At 46.7% G+C, this 12,959-nt stretch overlaps 1 protein-coding gene across 7 annotated transcripts in view; it reads left to right on the top strand.

The window, feature by feature from the left end:
• The window catches only part of NUP98 (nucleoporin 98 and 96 precursor), a 791,668-nt gene that overhangs the window by 620,426 nt on the left and 158,283 nt on the right, over nucleotides 1-12,959 (top strand). For all 7 annotated transcript variants that reach the window (XM_085623457.1, XM_085623456.1, XM_085623459.1 and 4 more), the window contains one exon: nucleotides 979-1,130. In XM_085623457.1, coding sequence (XP_085479583.1) covers nucleotides 979-1,130 — 152 coding nt within the window. The remainder of the gene's footprint in view (nucleotides 1-978; nucleotides 1,131-12,959) is intronic.

Here is a 12,959-nt window from a genome sequence, read left to right as displayed (position 1 = left end):
CCCTTTCAGGGCCCTAGAATTTTTTGGCACCAGTGTCGGTCTCTTGCATGGCTCTGCGTTCCTGGCGCGGAAAGCTATGTACAAGAACGGACGTCAGCGCGCGAGGGCGGCATCTTAGTTCTCAGACGACGTCATCCCGACGCACGACGACGGACGCGGAGCCGCAGACTACGCCTAGCGACGCGCAAGGGTATTGCTGACAAATCTTTCCGGATCCAGCCTGACGCCTGGGGATATTCTAAGGTGAGGAATCTGTTTCTTACAGATACATCGTTACCGAAGGTAAGTAACTTGTTCTTCAGTAGTCCTGGTTATAGAGCTATTTGCAGTGTTCCTTGGACCTGGACCTGAACCCTGCTTTGGGCTACTGCTAAGAGAATCTTTCAAAAGTTAAATATAAAGGCAGAAGTCTCCATTAGACTAGCCAGCTAATTCACGTTCAGTAGCCTTTTTCTAATGTATATTTCTATTATCTTGTCAATTCATCTTTGCCCTCTTTCCTACCATCTCTCATTGTTTGGCAGTGATTTTTCTAAAAGTATCTTCTCGAAATTTTTGTCATTGCTATGAATGTGTGGGAAAAGTTGGATACAGCCAAGTTATTGGTAACAGCCGGTATCACACCTGGCAATGCCCATGTAGCTGCTGCTTTAGCATCACCATGTGCCAAGTGGTGAAATGTAACAGTTTTCCAGGTTCATCTTAGACATATTTCACAGATGACCAATCTACACGAACTTCAATAAAAAATATTCTTTGTGTTTGATTGGCGTTTGGGTGCCACATGGTAGTTTGTCATTTCCCTTTTAGTTCTGCCATTGTTCTGTTAAATGTGGCGCCTGGTTTATAGCAATGTTGTATGTTTTTATGCTTTTATGCTTTATACTTTCAATTTGATTTTAATAAAATCAGGCCTTGTATGTCATAGGTTTGTAAAAGTAAAATTCTGAAATGTCTGCACCTCGTGGTTTTCAACAGGACCCTCTAGAAGGAGAAAAGTATGCCTGCAGTCCATTACCTCCCTATTTAGAAGATTCTGGGATAAGCATGGAAGAAGAATTTGTGGAAGAGCGAGAGGAGAGACCCCTTCGAGATGTGTGCTTCCATCTCCTAAAACTGTACAGTGACAGGTAGGTCATATTATGGAAAGTTACGTTTCTAAGATGCTTTACCTGAACTTACTTTCCACTGAACACACCATTATCTGATTACGGTTAGATTTCACCAGTTAGCCTGCTTAGTATTACACTGTTGAAGGCTGAATAGTCCTATATTATGTCCTCTCCTTGGAGGTATGCACCATGCCTTGTCTAGCCTCATTTCGCAATAGGCAAGTCATATTGCATCCAGAATGTTGGAGTGCCCTGGCAGCAGGCCAGTCTACAGTATGTTGTTCTAAAAAATAAGGTTGTTGATGTGGATGCCCCCATATTCTGCCAGGCTTCAGTTTCCCTCTTCTTTCCATTCATTTGTGTGGATCTAAACCTTTTTCTCATATCCTTTATTGAATTATTTTGCAGTGTCCAACTTCAATACCTTTTTCTTTTTTGGGGCATTTTGATGTTTCCACTTCTATCCTTTTAGTCCTTCAGTTTGAGACAATCACAGTCTACATAGATACATTGAAAAAAAACTGCTTTGTGACTTTAAGGCTGCAGGCTGACCCAGCTAAACTGGAAGGCACAGCCTGGACACTGCCAACACTTTATTCCTGCTCTCCACTGAGAGTAACCTTAAACATGGGCCTCTGACCTTTGCAACTTTAAAGATTGTATTTTCCAGTCAGATTTAGGCTGCTGTTTAGTATTTCAGTTGTGTTTTTAGGGTATTAACGATGAGACGGATTTTGCTGGTCAGAAATACTTTCATTGTATGTGAAGTGCCTTTAACTATAATGGGATGAGGTTTAGAAAAGACCTACAAGCCAGTTTTCATCCTTTGTACACTACTTATCAAATGGTCTAAGAATATCCTTTGTGACAGAAAATGTTTTGAAGGCATCTATTTGAGGGGAAAACAACAATCCAGACTATCCTCAGAACCTGCTGCTGTGTCTCCACAGCAGAAAGCTAGAGAAATCTGCTTTCACCACAGTACTGACCCCCCACCATTATGGGTATTACATCAAAAATTGAAAAAAAGGATAGATTGCTTCATGAGTGGCATTCCTGTATTGATCATCCTTGAAAGATTTGATGTCATGCTCGTCAAGATGGATCTTGAAAAAACAACTTTTGGTTGCCATTTGTCAGTTTTGAAATAAAGGGAGTCTGATATCCACATCTTGCACACTTTTTCCTTAGACGAAGCTCACAATATCGAGGATTGTGCCTAAAAACCTCACGTCAAGGTCATAGATGTCACGGCACACACTACTGGCCATTTTCACTTGAAGTAAAATAACTTTTATGTTTTTAACAAAGAGGCACTTTGAAGGACCAGCTACAGGACACACTAATGTATGTTCCAAGGTATGAAACACCAGATTTAGCTTCAGTAGTCCAGCAGAGGGCTCCTCCAAGTCGACATGAATTTTACACTCTGCAGAGATGTGAAAAAGTAATATATCAAAATCACCTAGTTGCTAAAGTTCATAAGCCATTCTGGATACTGTTTCTAGTCTGAGGTGGACTATTCTTCCAGTGTCTTCTCCAGAATCCCCATCCAAGGTGTCTCCAATAGACTAAACATTTCAATGATGTGTTGGCGAGGAGAACAATAAAGCTCATTACCTCATTTAAAACTCTTGACAGAATGATTCTGATGCTTATCCTATCACTCAGACCAGCATAGATAGGTGCAGTGATGGCTATCTCTAGAATTATGTCTGTATCAAAGCAATACCTTGTCCTGCTAATAAACGAAACCCACCAGTGCAAGATCCTGTTCATGTGAGGGGACACTTCACACAATTTATATCAGTAGCATTCAAACGGAAATCATAATATTTTCTCAAGCTCTCTCACACTGGACATAGAGAAAAGCAAAATAAAGGCAGTTAGGGACTGATTTGAGGAACAGTGCGGCAATGTGCAAAAGTGGTCTGCTTCAGAAAGATATGATCCATGTTTCTAGGATTCAGTTGAGAGATTTGCCAAATCAGTTCCAAGCAAAGACTAGCAATATGTTCTTGAAGTCGTAGTAAAAGGAAAGGTTCTGTGAATGAAGATTGGTAGGCATACTGATACTGCCATGCTTTCTCCATGACACTGTATTCTTGACCTGGGTTTCCTGGCGTGAGACCCAATGCACAGCAATAATTCTTGAGTATTACATTCAAAGATTGTGAACACAGAGTGTTCGAGTGTTTCGCCACAGTTGGCGCAGATAGTGCTGATCTCTAGACACGTGTTTCTGGTTCTTTAACCGTCATCAGTAGAGATTAGTCTTTGAAATGTGGGGTTTGCTGAGTAGGCTGCCAACATCTTTCTCAGGTCAGGTACCTCTCACAGGCATGCGGGTGCTTCATCCGCCAGCTTGTCAGCTCAATGACTAACGGGAGTACTGTTAAACTATTAAACAGGAACAGGGGGGGGAGGCGATATCCTATGGAAGGAAATTCAAGTTACTGTTAAGTACGGTTAGAATTACTTTTCAGGATCAGTACTGGGCTCAAAGATGCAGCACTGAGGTCTCTCCTGATAACAGGGGAGTAAATCGGAATTCGTAGTTCGGCTGATTTTACTTCGGTCCAGTATATATAGAGCCACATTCCTACACCATCCCCTCACCACTGTGCAAACACGCCCTGTGGCGCATTTTAAGTTGGGGAAATAATTCCCCTTCAATCCTGAGGGTCCGTACAGTCCAACTAGCCCATTAGGTACATTCAGTAAGCGCCACAGAGCTGTGTAGCAGAGATGTAAAAAGGCGCACGGCCTGCACCACCTCTCTGCAACGCAGCGCAGTGGCACTTCCTGGAAGCACATGGTGGGCTACGTGGCCCCCATGGTCCCTCAGGATTGAAGAGGAATTTTTTCCCCCAACTTAAAACGCGCCACAGGGTGTGTTTGCACACGTCACCTCAGGTCCCGTCCCCTCCCTTCACCAGTGTGTAAACGCGCCCCATGTCGCGTTTTAAGTTGGGAGATTAAGTCCCCTTGAATCCTGAGGGTCCCTAGGGTCAAACTAGCCCACATCCTTAAGACCTGCTCTGGACCTGTCCTCATAGACTCTTATAGTGACGACACTTGCACCAGGAGATTATGTATGAATGCCAAAATCTGACACCCTCATCAGCCAGATCTCGACCGAAATCGCACTACAAGATTACAAAAGCGCAACCCGTCGTCTTACTGCATCATTCAGAACCAGTGGCTCTACCGGATCGGAGGTGGCATCAAAGGCTCCATTATCTTTTTTACTCTGAATCTGAACAAGGTACTTCCCAAGAGGGAGATGAAGTCTGGGGCGGTTTTCTCCTCCTTCACTATACAGATGACACACTGGTTTACAAAAGGTCACCGTTTGTCGCGATACCTTCCCTGAAACATGGTTAGACTCGCCACTTGGACCACCAGCTGAAGAGAGTGCATCACTTGCAGTAGTGGTGCAATGGGCTGCGGAGTTCCTGGATTTGCTGCTGTCTTCAATCGAGACCAAACTTCATGGAAACTTTTCCAGCATAGGCCAGCCTCATCTAAGCTTTGCTCCCATTTAATGAGTCCCCAGCGATACCTTCATTGACAATTGCTCAACGCCCTTTTTCTGCTCACCGGTAAATAGACAGATGGCCAAGCGTCCAATTACCTCCTGACATTCCTGATTTTCTCTCTGAACATCCTACTACAGAGAGCTTGATGGTTCAGTCTTCAACCAGAAAGGACTGAGGCATTTCAAAAACATATTTTCTCCTTTGCTGGCCTGTTATTGAGATTGGTCAGTGCAGTTTGTTTATTGGGTCACTACACACATGCTCTCTGGGACGTGGCCCGTTAGTTTTTGCATCTGTCCCGAAAGACCTTAGTGTCTCTCTAGCTCAGTCAATTCATGATTGACTAGATGTAGCCAGATGTGTGATGCATGTTCCCCTTGATATTAGCGATTGCTTGGCAAGGGTGCATGGCACCAGTGTTGTGCTCCACTGTCACACATGGATTCGTTCCACAGCATTTTTAGAGATGTACAAACCTCCATCGTGAATATTACCTTTGATGGCTCATGCCTTTTCAGTGAAAAGGCTGAATCTGCCTTGGAACCTTTTACGGAAAGTAGAGCCATGGTGAGCACTATCTGGAACTGTTGACTGCTGCCAAACAATTGTTGCATCAGTTGAAAAAATTCAGAGGCTCCACCAGGGATCTGGTGTATAAAAATAAAAAGTATCCCCAACCACTGCATTTATCAACCCATTTCTGTGGAACCCGTAAGCAGGGTTCTGGCAAACAATGTGCAGGTCACCAGGGGGCTTCAGTCCTCTCATCCCCTGCGGCAACAACTACCAAGCCACTTTAGTTCGCCTTTAGTGTGGGGACAGGATTCAATACTTTCTCCCAGGGTGGCGACCCAGCACCTCTGACATATGGGTCCTACAAATACTTAGCATAGCTGTTCCCTACCTTTTTGCCCCGTGAGATCTCTCCCTTCCTGCTTTAGAGCAACCTTAAGGGGAGAACCTGTTCATTCTGTTACAAGAAGTGCAAGTGTTACTCTCCAAAAGTGCAATAGAGGGGGCTGTTAAGCTCGCTCTTTCCTTACGCCGAAGGTTGACCGTTGCTTTAGTTGCTTAGCTGTTTTGGATGCCCTCCTGCAGACGGACATATTCAAAATGCTTGTGCTGGCCCTAGGGGACTAGATGGTGTCTTTGATCCTCCAGGACTTGTATTTTCATACATCCATCCTGCAGTTGTACAGACATTACCTGTAGTTCAAGGTAGGGCACGAGCATTTTCAGGTTGCTATGCCTCCTTTCGGACTCACCTCCGCACAACCATCAGAGCCACGATTCCAAGCCCTATCGGCACCGGGGCGGCCCCAGAGTTTGCGGGCATTCGCAGGCAGGCACCACGATAATTACAGCCTCAGTGGAGCAGAGTATGTGAGAAGTTGGTCTGATATATGATGTCACTAGTTCTAGTGTACACCTTGTATCAGTCCAAACAACCCTTATGGTGATTGGTTGTAAAGTCAACCTTATAGACCAGCTATCCTAGTGGTAGCATGGACAAGAGCAGTCTTAGGCTAAACTCTGTATGGCATGTGAAGCCAGCCGATATACCATTTGCAATCCCTTGAATACCAAATGAAAGGACACCACAACAGATATATTATAAAAATAGAATGTATTTATTTTAGTCAAAATACCCTCAGCACTCTTTATGAGATTCGAGGTAAGTACAACACAGTCTTATTTAAGCATACATAAGTCACACAGGTAAGTAATACAGTTAGGACCTAGGGGCCACGCAAACCATATACTAAGTAAGTGGTATAAGAACCACTGTCACGAACACAGGTTAGGCCTAGGCCTTGGGAATCGCTGGGGCTACATTATCCTATCAGTTGCTAGGCAGTGGGAGGCCCACGGGATTCAGGTGCAGAGTGGAAACACTCACGCGTAATGCGTTAAAATCAATAGAAATAGTAGTATTTAGAAATTAAGAGTTTTAGGACACTTCGGAAGGAACTAGGTGTTAGAGACTTGGAAACTAGACACTTGGATAGTCAATACCCTTGTGAGCACCGGAGTACTCAAGTTACCTAGCCCACGGGCTGCGGGTGCATAGGTGTGAACTTGCGTCGGGTTTCGTCGTCGACTCCTATGGATGCCTGAAGAAAGATGCTGACAGGCAGTCAGTGAAGAGTGTCCGGTGGATTCCAAGGATGGAATCAGGAAGGAGGATACCTGCAAGCAGAGGGGACAGAGTCTAGGTCACCAGCCGGGAGCCGGGAAGGAACCAGAAAGGAACCAGGCGATGTCGTGAAGATGCAGGTGAAGAGGTGAAGCTTGTCGCAGCAGCCACGGGTACCAGGAGGCGTCTAGGACGACCAGAACCAGGAGTCGAGCTGTCCCACGAGGGCTCTTGCTGTCGGCGGCGTCTGTCGAGTTGGGACACAACAAGCCTTGGCAAGCGCAACCCACGCAGAATGAAGGATTCGCTTCTGTTGCAGACCAGGAAGGCCTGAGGTGCTTCTCTTTCACAGGGAAGCAAGGGCCAGTCTGGAGGAGCCAAACCAGCGGTGGAAAGTTCAAGGTTCGTCGTCACCAAGGCTACTAGCCAACGGGCAAACAACCGGACAGACGCGTCGAGCAGGAAAATGCAGAAGGTTCCCACGCAGAACTCGTGGAGTGTGGAGGGCTGATCTTTGGTGCAGATGGTGCTCGGGGTTGGGGCTTCTCAATCCCCAGAGCACAACTTCGAGGGTGCCTCAGAAGCTGCGCTGGAAGCAAGTCGCCAATTTTTCCAGGTACCCGGTCCCACGTCTCTCGTCGCCTCCATGGATCTCAGCTTTGCTGTGGATGTGGATCAGGGTCAGAGAAGTCTGGAAGTCAAGGCGCTGGTCGGGCTCTGCAGTCGGTTCCTCGTAGAACTTCGGCAAAGCAAACCGCAGGTCGCTTGATGGTGCCTGTTTGCACAGGGTGGTCATTCCTTGGCCACAAGGGAGATTCTTCAGTCTTCTTCCGTAGTTGAATGTCGAAGGTCCAGAGTTTCTGTTCAAGTTCAGTTATCAGGATAATCCAAAGTCCTAGGGACTCAGCTCCCACTCTTATACTAATCTGGGGGGCTGGGTTACCTGCTAGGTCCCTCCTATGGGTGGGACCAGGGAGGGGGGTGGTTACACCCCCTTCCCTTTGTCCAGTTTCGTGCCAGGACTGGGGCTGGAGTGCCCCAGCACCGGTTTGAACTGGACTATGCATGGGACACCTTGTGTGCCCCAGGCAGTGTCTCGTTTCATTCATCCCTCCCTGCCCCAATACACTAAGGCCTGTCTAGGGTGGTGCTAGCACCTCCCAAGGCAGGAAACCTATTGTCCAAGCCTCCCTCGCTGGAAGGACTCCCAGCAGCAGGAGGTCAGACTCGTGTCTGTCGCAGCAGCATCCATTTTGTGATGCTGGGGCTCTGGTTAACTTTAACCGAGTAGTAGGTCTTCAACATGTCTTCTCCCTCTAGAAGGGAGGAATACTATCCTCATCGCCAGGAATGGTGTGGGGGTAGTATTCCAAAGTGTTAGACACCTTACACAACATGTTTTGATAAAGCCAAACCATAGTTACCATAACCGCGAGGATTATAAGGCACTTTAAGAGTATATGGTAGGCGATATCATAGAACAGCTATAAGGACATGGTTCTGAAAGCTGCAGACAGGCTCAGCTCATGCTAGAGCGCCATCTCACATGTTACCAAGCACTCTGCCTTCAGGATTGTTAAGGCCTGCCATAGGAGTGACTGATAGGTTACCCATGTGTCTATATATAAGGTAGGTATAGGAATACTATACCTAAGCAAGGGGTGATTACACGACCTTGCCCCAGCTGAGTGATCAGCCAGTTGTGTCATAATGGAAGGCCAGCCAGGGGTGGCATAATACATGCTGCAGCCCCTGGTAGGCCTAGGGTACACCTATGCCCTGGGTACCTAAGGTACACTGTACAGGGTCCAAAAAGGTGATCCTTACCAATTGGGTTATGTACCTAAAGTACATAGTGTGAATTTAGAGAGAGAACAGCTGGGCTGTGGGTCTGTTTAGCAGGCCCACAGCCACATCTAAGTCGAAAACCAGTGAAGCAAAAGCAAAAAGTGGGGGTGAACATAGAAAGCAGACCCTACTCTCCTACAGAGTAGAGCTGCATTCGCTGCGCGGCCGCTCCTGAGCTTAGTCAAGCTGCCAACTAGGCAGTCGGCCAGGCCACACCCCCAGATGTATACTAGTTTTTATATATGAATGTTTGTCTATACATATATTTATGTATCCATATATGCTTCACTTGACATATTCAAAACCTCCTTTCCTGTCTGTTTATCCGGACAAATTTGTCCTTCGCACTAGGTCTTCTTTCCTAAAGTGATCTCTTTCCACATAGGACCGACCATCACTTTGCCCACCTTCTTCTCGCCCCCGCATCCTTCTAAGGAGGAGAGGTTCCACCATCTGTATCCAAAACGTGCGTTTTCATTTTATCTGTATCGCACAAAGCAATTCAGAGTGGGTGACCAGCTCTTTATTGGCAATGTGGGCGCTAAGAATGGTCGAGCCGTGCAAAAGTAGACCATCCCTCGATGGGTCGTTCTTTGCATCAAAATCTGTTATTCCCTGGCAAAGAAGGAACCTCAGGTGATGCGCGCCCATTCCACCAGTGCGACGGTAGCCACTACTGCTTTGGGATGTGGGGTCCTTCTTCATGACATCTGCCAGGCAGCCACGTGGGCTTGATTGCACACGTTTACTAAACACTACTGCCTGGACAGCCAAGTCTGGAGAGACTGATTCTTTGGCCGTTCAGTTCGCCAGGACTTTCTGGTGTGAACTTCGTTCGCAAGCCCACCTCCAGGGCTGATATTGCTGGGGTATCTATTCGAAGGTGAAGAATCCATAAACAATTGTCTCTTTCAGATGAACAAATTTACCTTCGGTAACGATGTGTTCGAGGCATATAAACTGTAGATCGCATACTTTTACGTATATCGCCATCTGGTTTTGGGCTCGGATGTTTGTACTTTGTTATTATAGAAGTGTTTGTAGTCCCGAGATAGGTGACTCCTCCTTTGGTTAGTAGTGCACATGGGCATCGACTACTTCTCCAGATTGTTTTTTCCGCCATCGGGTTCGGATGTAATTTGCTGCGCTCCGGGTCAACGGCGTTTCGATTCCCCTTCGCCCAACCGCTCTCACCGCTCGACGGTATCATTTCGATCGCGAGCTCTCGACACGCATCCAGGTTCCAAAGAAATTTTCGAGTCCGGTCGTCGACATGGGATGTTGGGCCGATCGGCGCCATCAATCAGCATATGGAAAGGACTCCATTCAAAGCATGCAAGTGTGGAGCTAAATTCCCACACACAGATCTCCACGAGGTCTGCAACCTTCGACACTGCCAGGCTCACGACTTTTTCAGGTCTAAGAAAACTATACGTGAGCGACGACACCAAATGTCCAGATCAACTGTTCCGGTGCCGGACAACATCTTCGAGGCAGGCCCCGACAATCCAGAACCAGAGACTGGAAAAGGCCAGCGTCTCCAAAGCCGACGAATCGGACTCGGAAGACCAGTCGATTACTCCAGGTCAATGGAGCACAAGTACTGACGTCGACGCCCCTAACCCGAAAAAACAGAAGGCTCCGGTAACACCTTCACCTTCGGGTCTGGGTCGACACCGTGATACTACTTCAGAAGCCCCGCCACCGGGCCCGACTCAGAAGCCCACAAAGCCTTCAGGCAGCTCTGGATCGAGCCAGCCACACCACGGTGCCAAAAAAGCATCTGCGGCACCGAAACATAAACCCAAGGTACCGTTGACACCAGAATCTTCAGCGCCGAAAGCGCAACCCGAGGTACCAGACTCTTCGGCACCGAAGCAAATTCAACCCAAGCCTTCGGATCCGAAAAAAAACCAGCCTAAATCTTTGGAGTTGAAAACTCCACCTAAGCATAAGGACATAAAAACCCCTCATCAAGCCAAAGAAGACCGGCCAAAGCACCACTCGGAGCCCAAGTCCTCAGTGCTGAAAAGAGACAACGGATCCAAGGAACTTTTCCACCCAGATCCAGCGGATCCTAGGCAAAAAAACACTACATATTGACCCCAATACCGGCCAGGTCACCTCTATACCACCTAAAAAGAGAAAATTGGACACCTCAAACACCTGAGATACCCTCCAAGAAAAAAGACTCCTCTACCTCACCTATGAGGCCATTCTCTCCACCTCCACAGCTTCCAACCATTATACTCTCTCCAGCACACTCTCCAGTGCCTCCTCTTTCACCTACACCACAACAGGATGATGAGGATTTAGGGGGTGGGGATGAAGATATAGACCCACCACATGATAATACAGATACTGATGACACCCACAGTACCCCACCTCATGACTCTTGGGACGATTATAATGTTCCAGATGTACCCGAGCCAGATTTATATCCCTTAAGACCATGTAGGGTTTGCCCAACTAATAAATAGAGCTGCACAGTACCATGGGGTTGAACTCCTTTCCGACCCGATGGAGGAGTTTTTTTTATTAAACATTCTCACAGCCTCAAAAAACAACAAATACTCTACATATGCTCAAAGGGATGATTAAACATGCCCCTGAGGTTTTTAAAGACCCTGTTAGAGCTAGAGTGCTCAATCCTAGAATTGAGAAGTACAAGCCAGCTCCAAGTGATCCAGCTTACATTAAAGGTCACCTCCCTCTGGACACATTAGTAGTGGCAAATGCCCGTAAACGGGTGAATTCCCAAACCACAGGTGATGCCCCTCGGCCAGGCAAAGAATCTAAACTACTGGATGCATCAGGTAAGAGTTGCATCCCAGGCAGCAAATGTTTGGCGTATCGCCAACTCACAAGCTTTACTGGCAAGGTATGACAGGGCTCACTACGATGAGCTTGAAAAACTCATGCAGCATCTTCCAGACTAATACAAGACCAAGGCAAATGATCTCATACAAGAGGGAAAGTTAATCACAAACACCTCTATAAAATGTGCCCTGGATGCAGCAGATACAGCATCCCGTGCAATTAATAAAAGCATGTAACTACGTAGACATGCGTGGCTGCGCATATCTGGTTTCAAACGAGGTGCAGTCTACCATACTCATTCAACAATTGGATCAGGAACACTTGTTTGGACCCACTGTGGACTCGTCTTTAGAAAAGATGAAAAAGGACACAGACAGCCAAATCTATGGGGGTCTACAGGCAACCAGTAACTAGTAACTAGTAGTTACTTTTCGTCGCTCCTCTTATAGGGGCGCCTCCAAGGCCATTGGTACAGAAACCACCTATAACAGCCCCACCCAAACGTCCCCTAACAGAGGTTATGTTAGAGGGACTTACAGAGGCAGAGGGCGTGGTACTAACACCCGCAACTCCCCCACCACAAAGCAGTGACTTCCCTCCACTCCCCCCAGACCACTCCACTACGGTCGGGGAAGGTTATCACAGTTCCTACCTGTATGGAATTCCATCACCATAGACAGGTGGGTTAGACAAATTATCCAATATGATTACTGCCTGGAACTCACTTCTACTCCTCCCCAACAGCGTCCAATGTCCACAGAACATCTCACACTTCTCAAGCAGGAGGTTCTCTCTCTCTCTTGCAAAAGCATGCAAGAGAACCGGTTCCCTTACATCACCAAGGTACAGGGATTTACTCCCTTTCTTACCTCATTCCAAAAAAGAACGGCACTCTTGCCACTATTGGACCTCAGACCATTAAACCTGTACATACATTCCGACCACTTCCACATGGTCACGCTACAACAGGTTCACCCGCTCCTTCAACAAGGCGATTTCCTTGCGACTCTAGATCTCAAGGATGCCTACTTCCACATTCCTATTCACCCTGCCCAATCTCCACCCATATTTGTCATTGGCTTGTCATTTTTCTTTGTAAATGCTGGCTTCTGATTCATAAATAGCCTTGTTAGTACCTCTTTGGTACCACCTTGTCTTGATTTGTAACCTCCCATGAGGACTGGTTCTTGTACTTTTATTATTACATGGTATATCTTCTTCAGTCTAGAAGCACTAGTTCATTTATTACCTTTCTCCTGCTGCAGGCACGACAAGCTTGCCTTTGCGCCATGCATGTTTTCACTTTTAAAGCAGCCCGGAACAAATGCGGCCGCTTCTTTTCAACAAAATAGGTCTCGTTAAAAATGTTAGAGGCTTTACCAGTGTTATCGCCCTCTCCGTTTCAGTCTTTCTTTAGGTGAAGATGGGTGTGAGAAGGTTGTTCTGACCATCTGAGCCACACTGATTTATCGCTTATTGAATTCCTGATTTTTTTTATTT

This window comes from Triturus cristatus, chromosome 8 (genome assembly GCF_964204655.1).
Source record: "Triturus cristatus chromosome 8, aTriCri1.1, whole genome shotgun sequence".
Lineage (NCBI taxonomy): Eukaryota > Metazoa > Chordata > Amphibia > Caudata > Salamandridae > Triturus > Triturus cristatus.
Note: the sequence above shows the minus strand (reverse complement) of the source record. Positions and strands in the feature narration are given on the sequence as shown.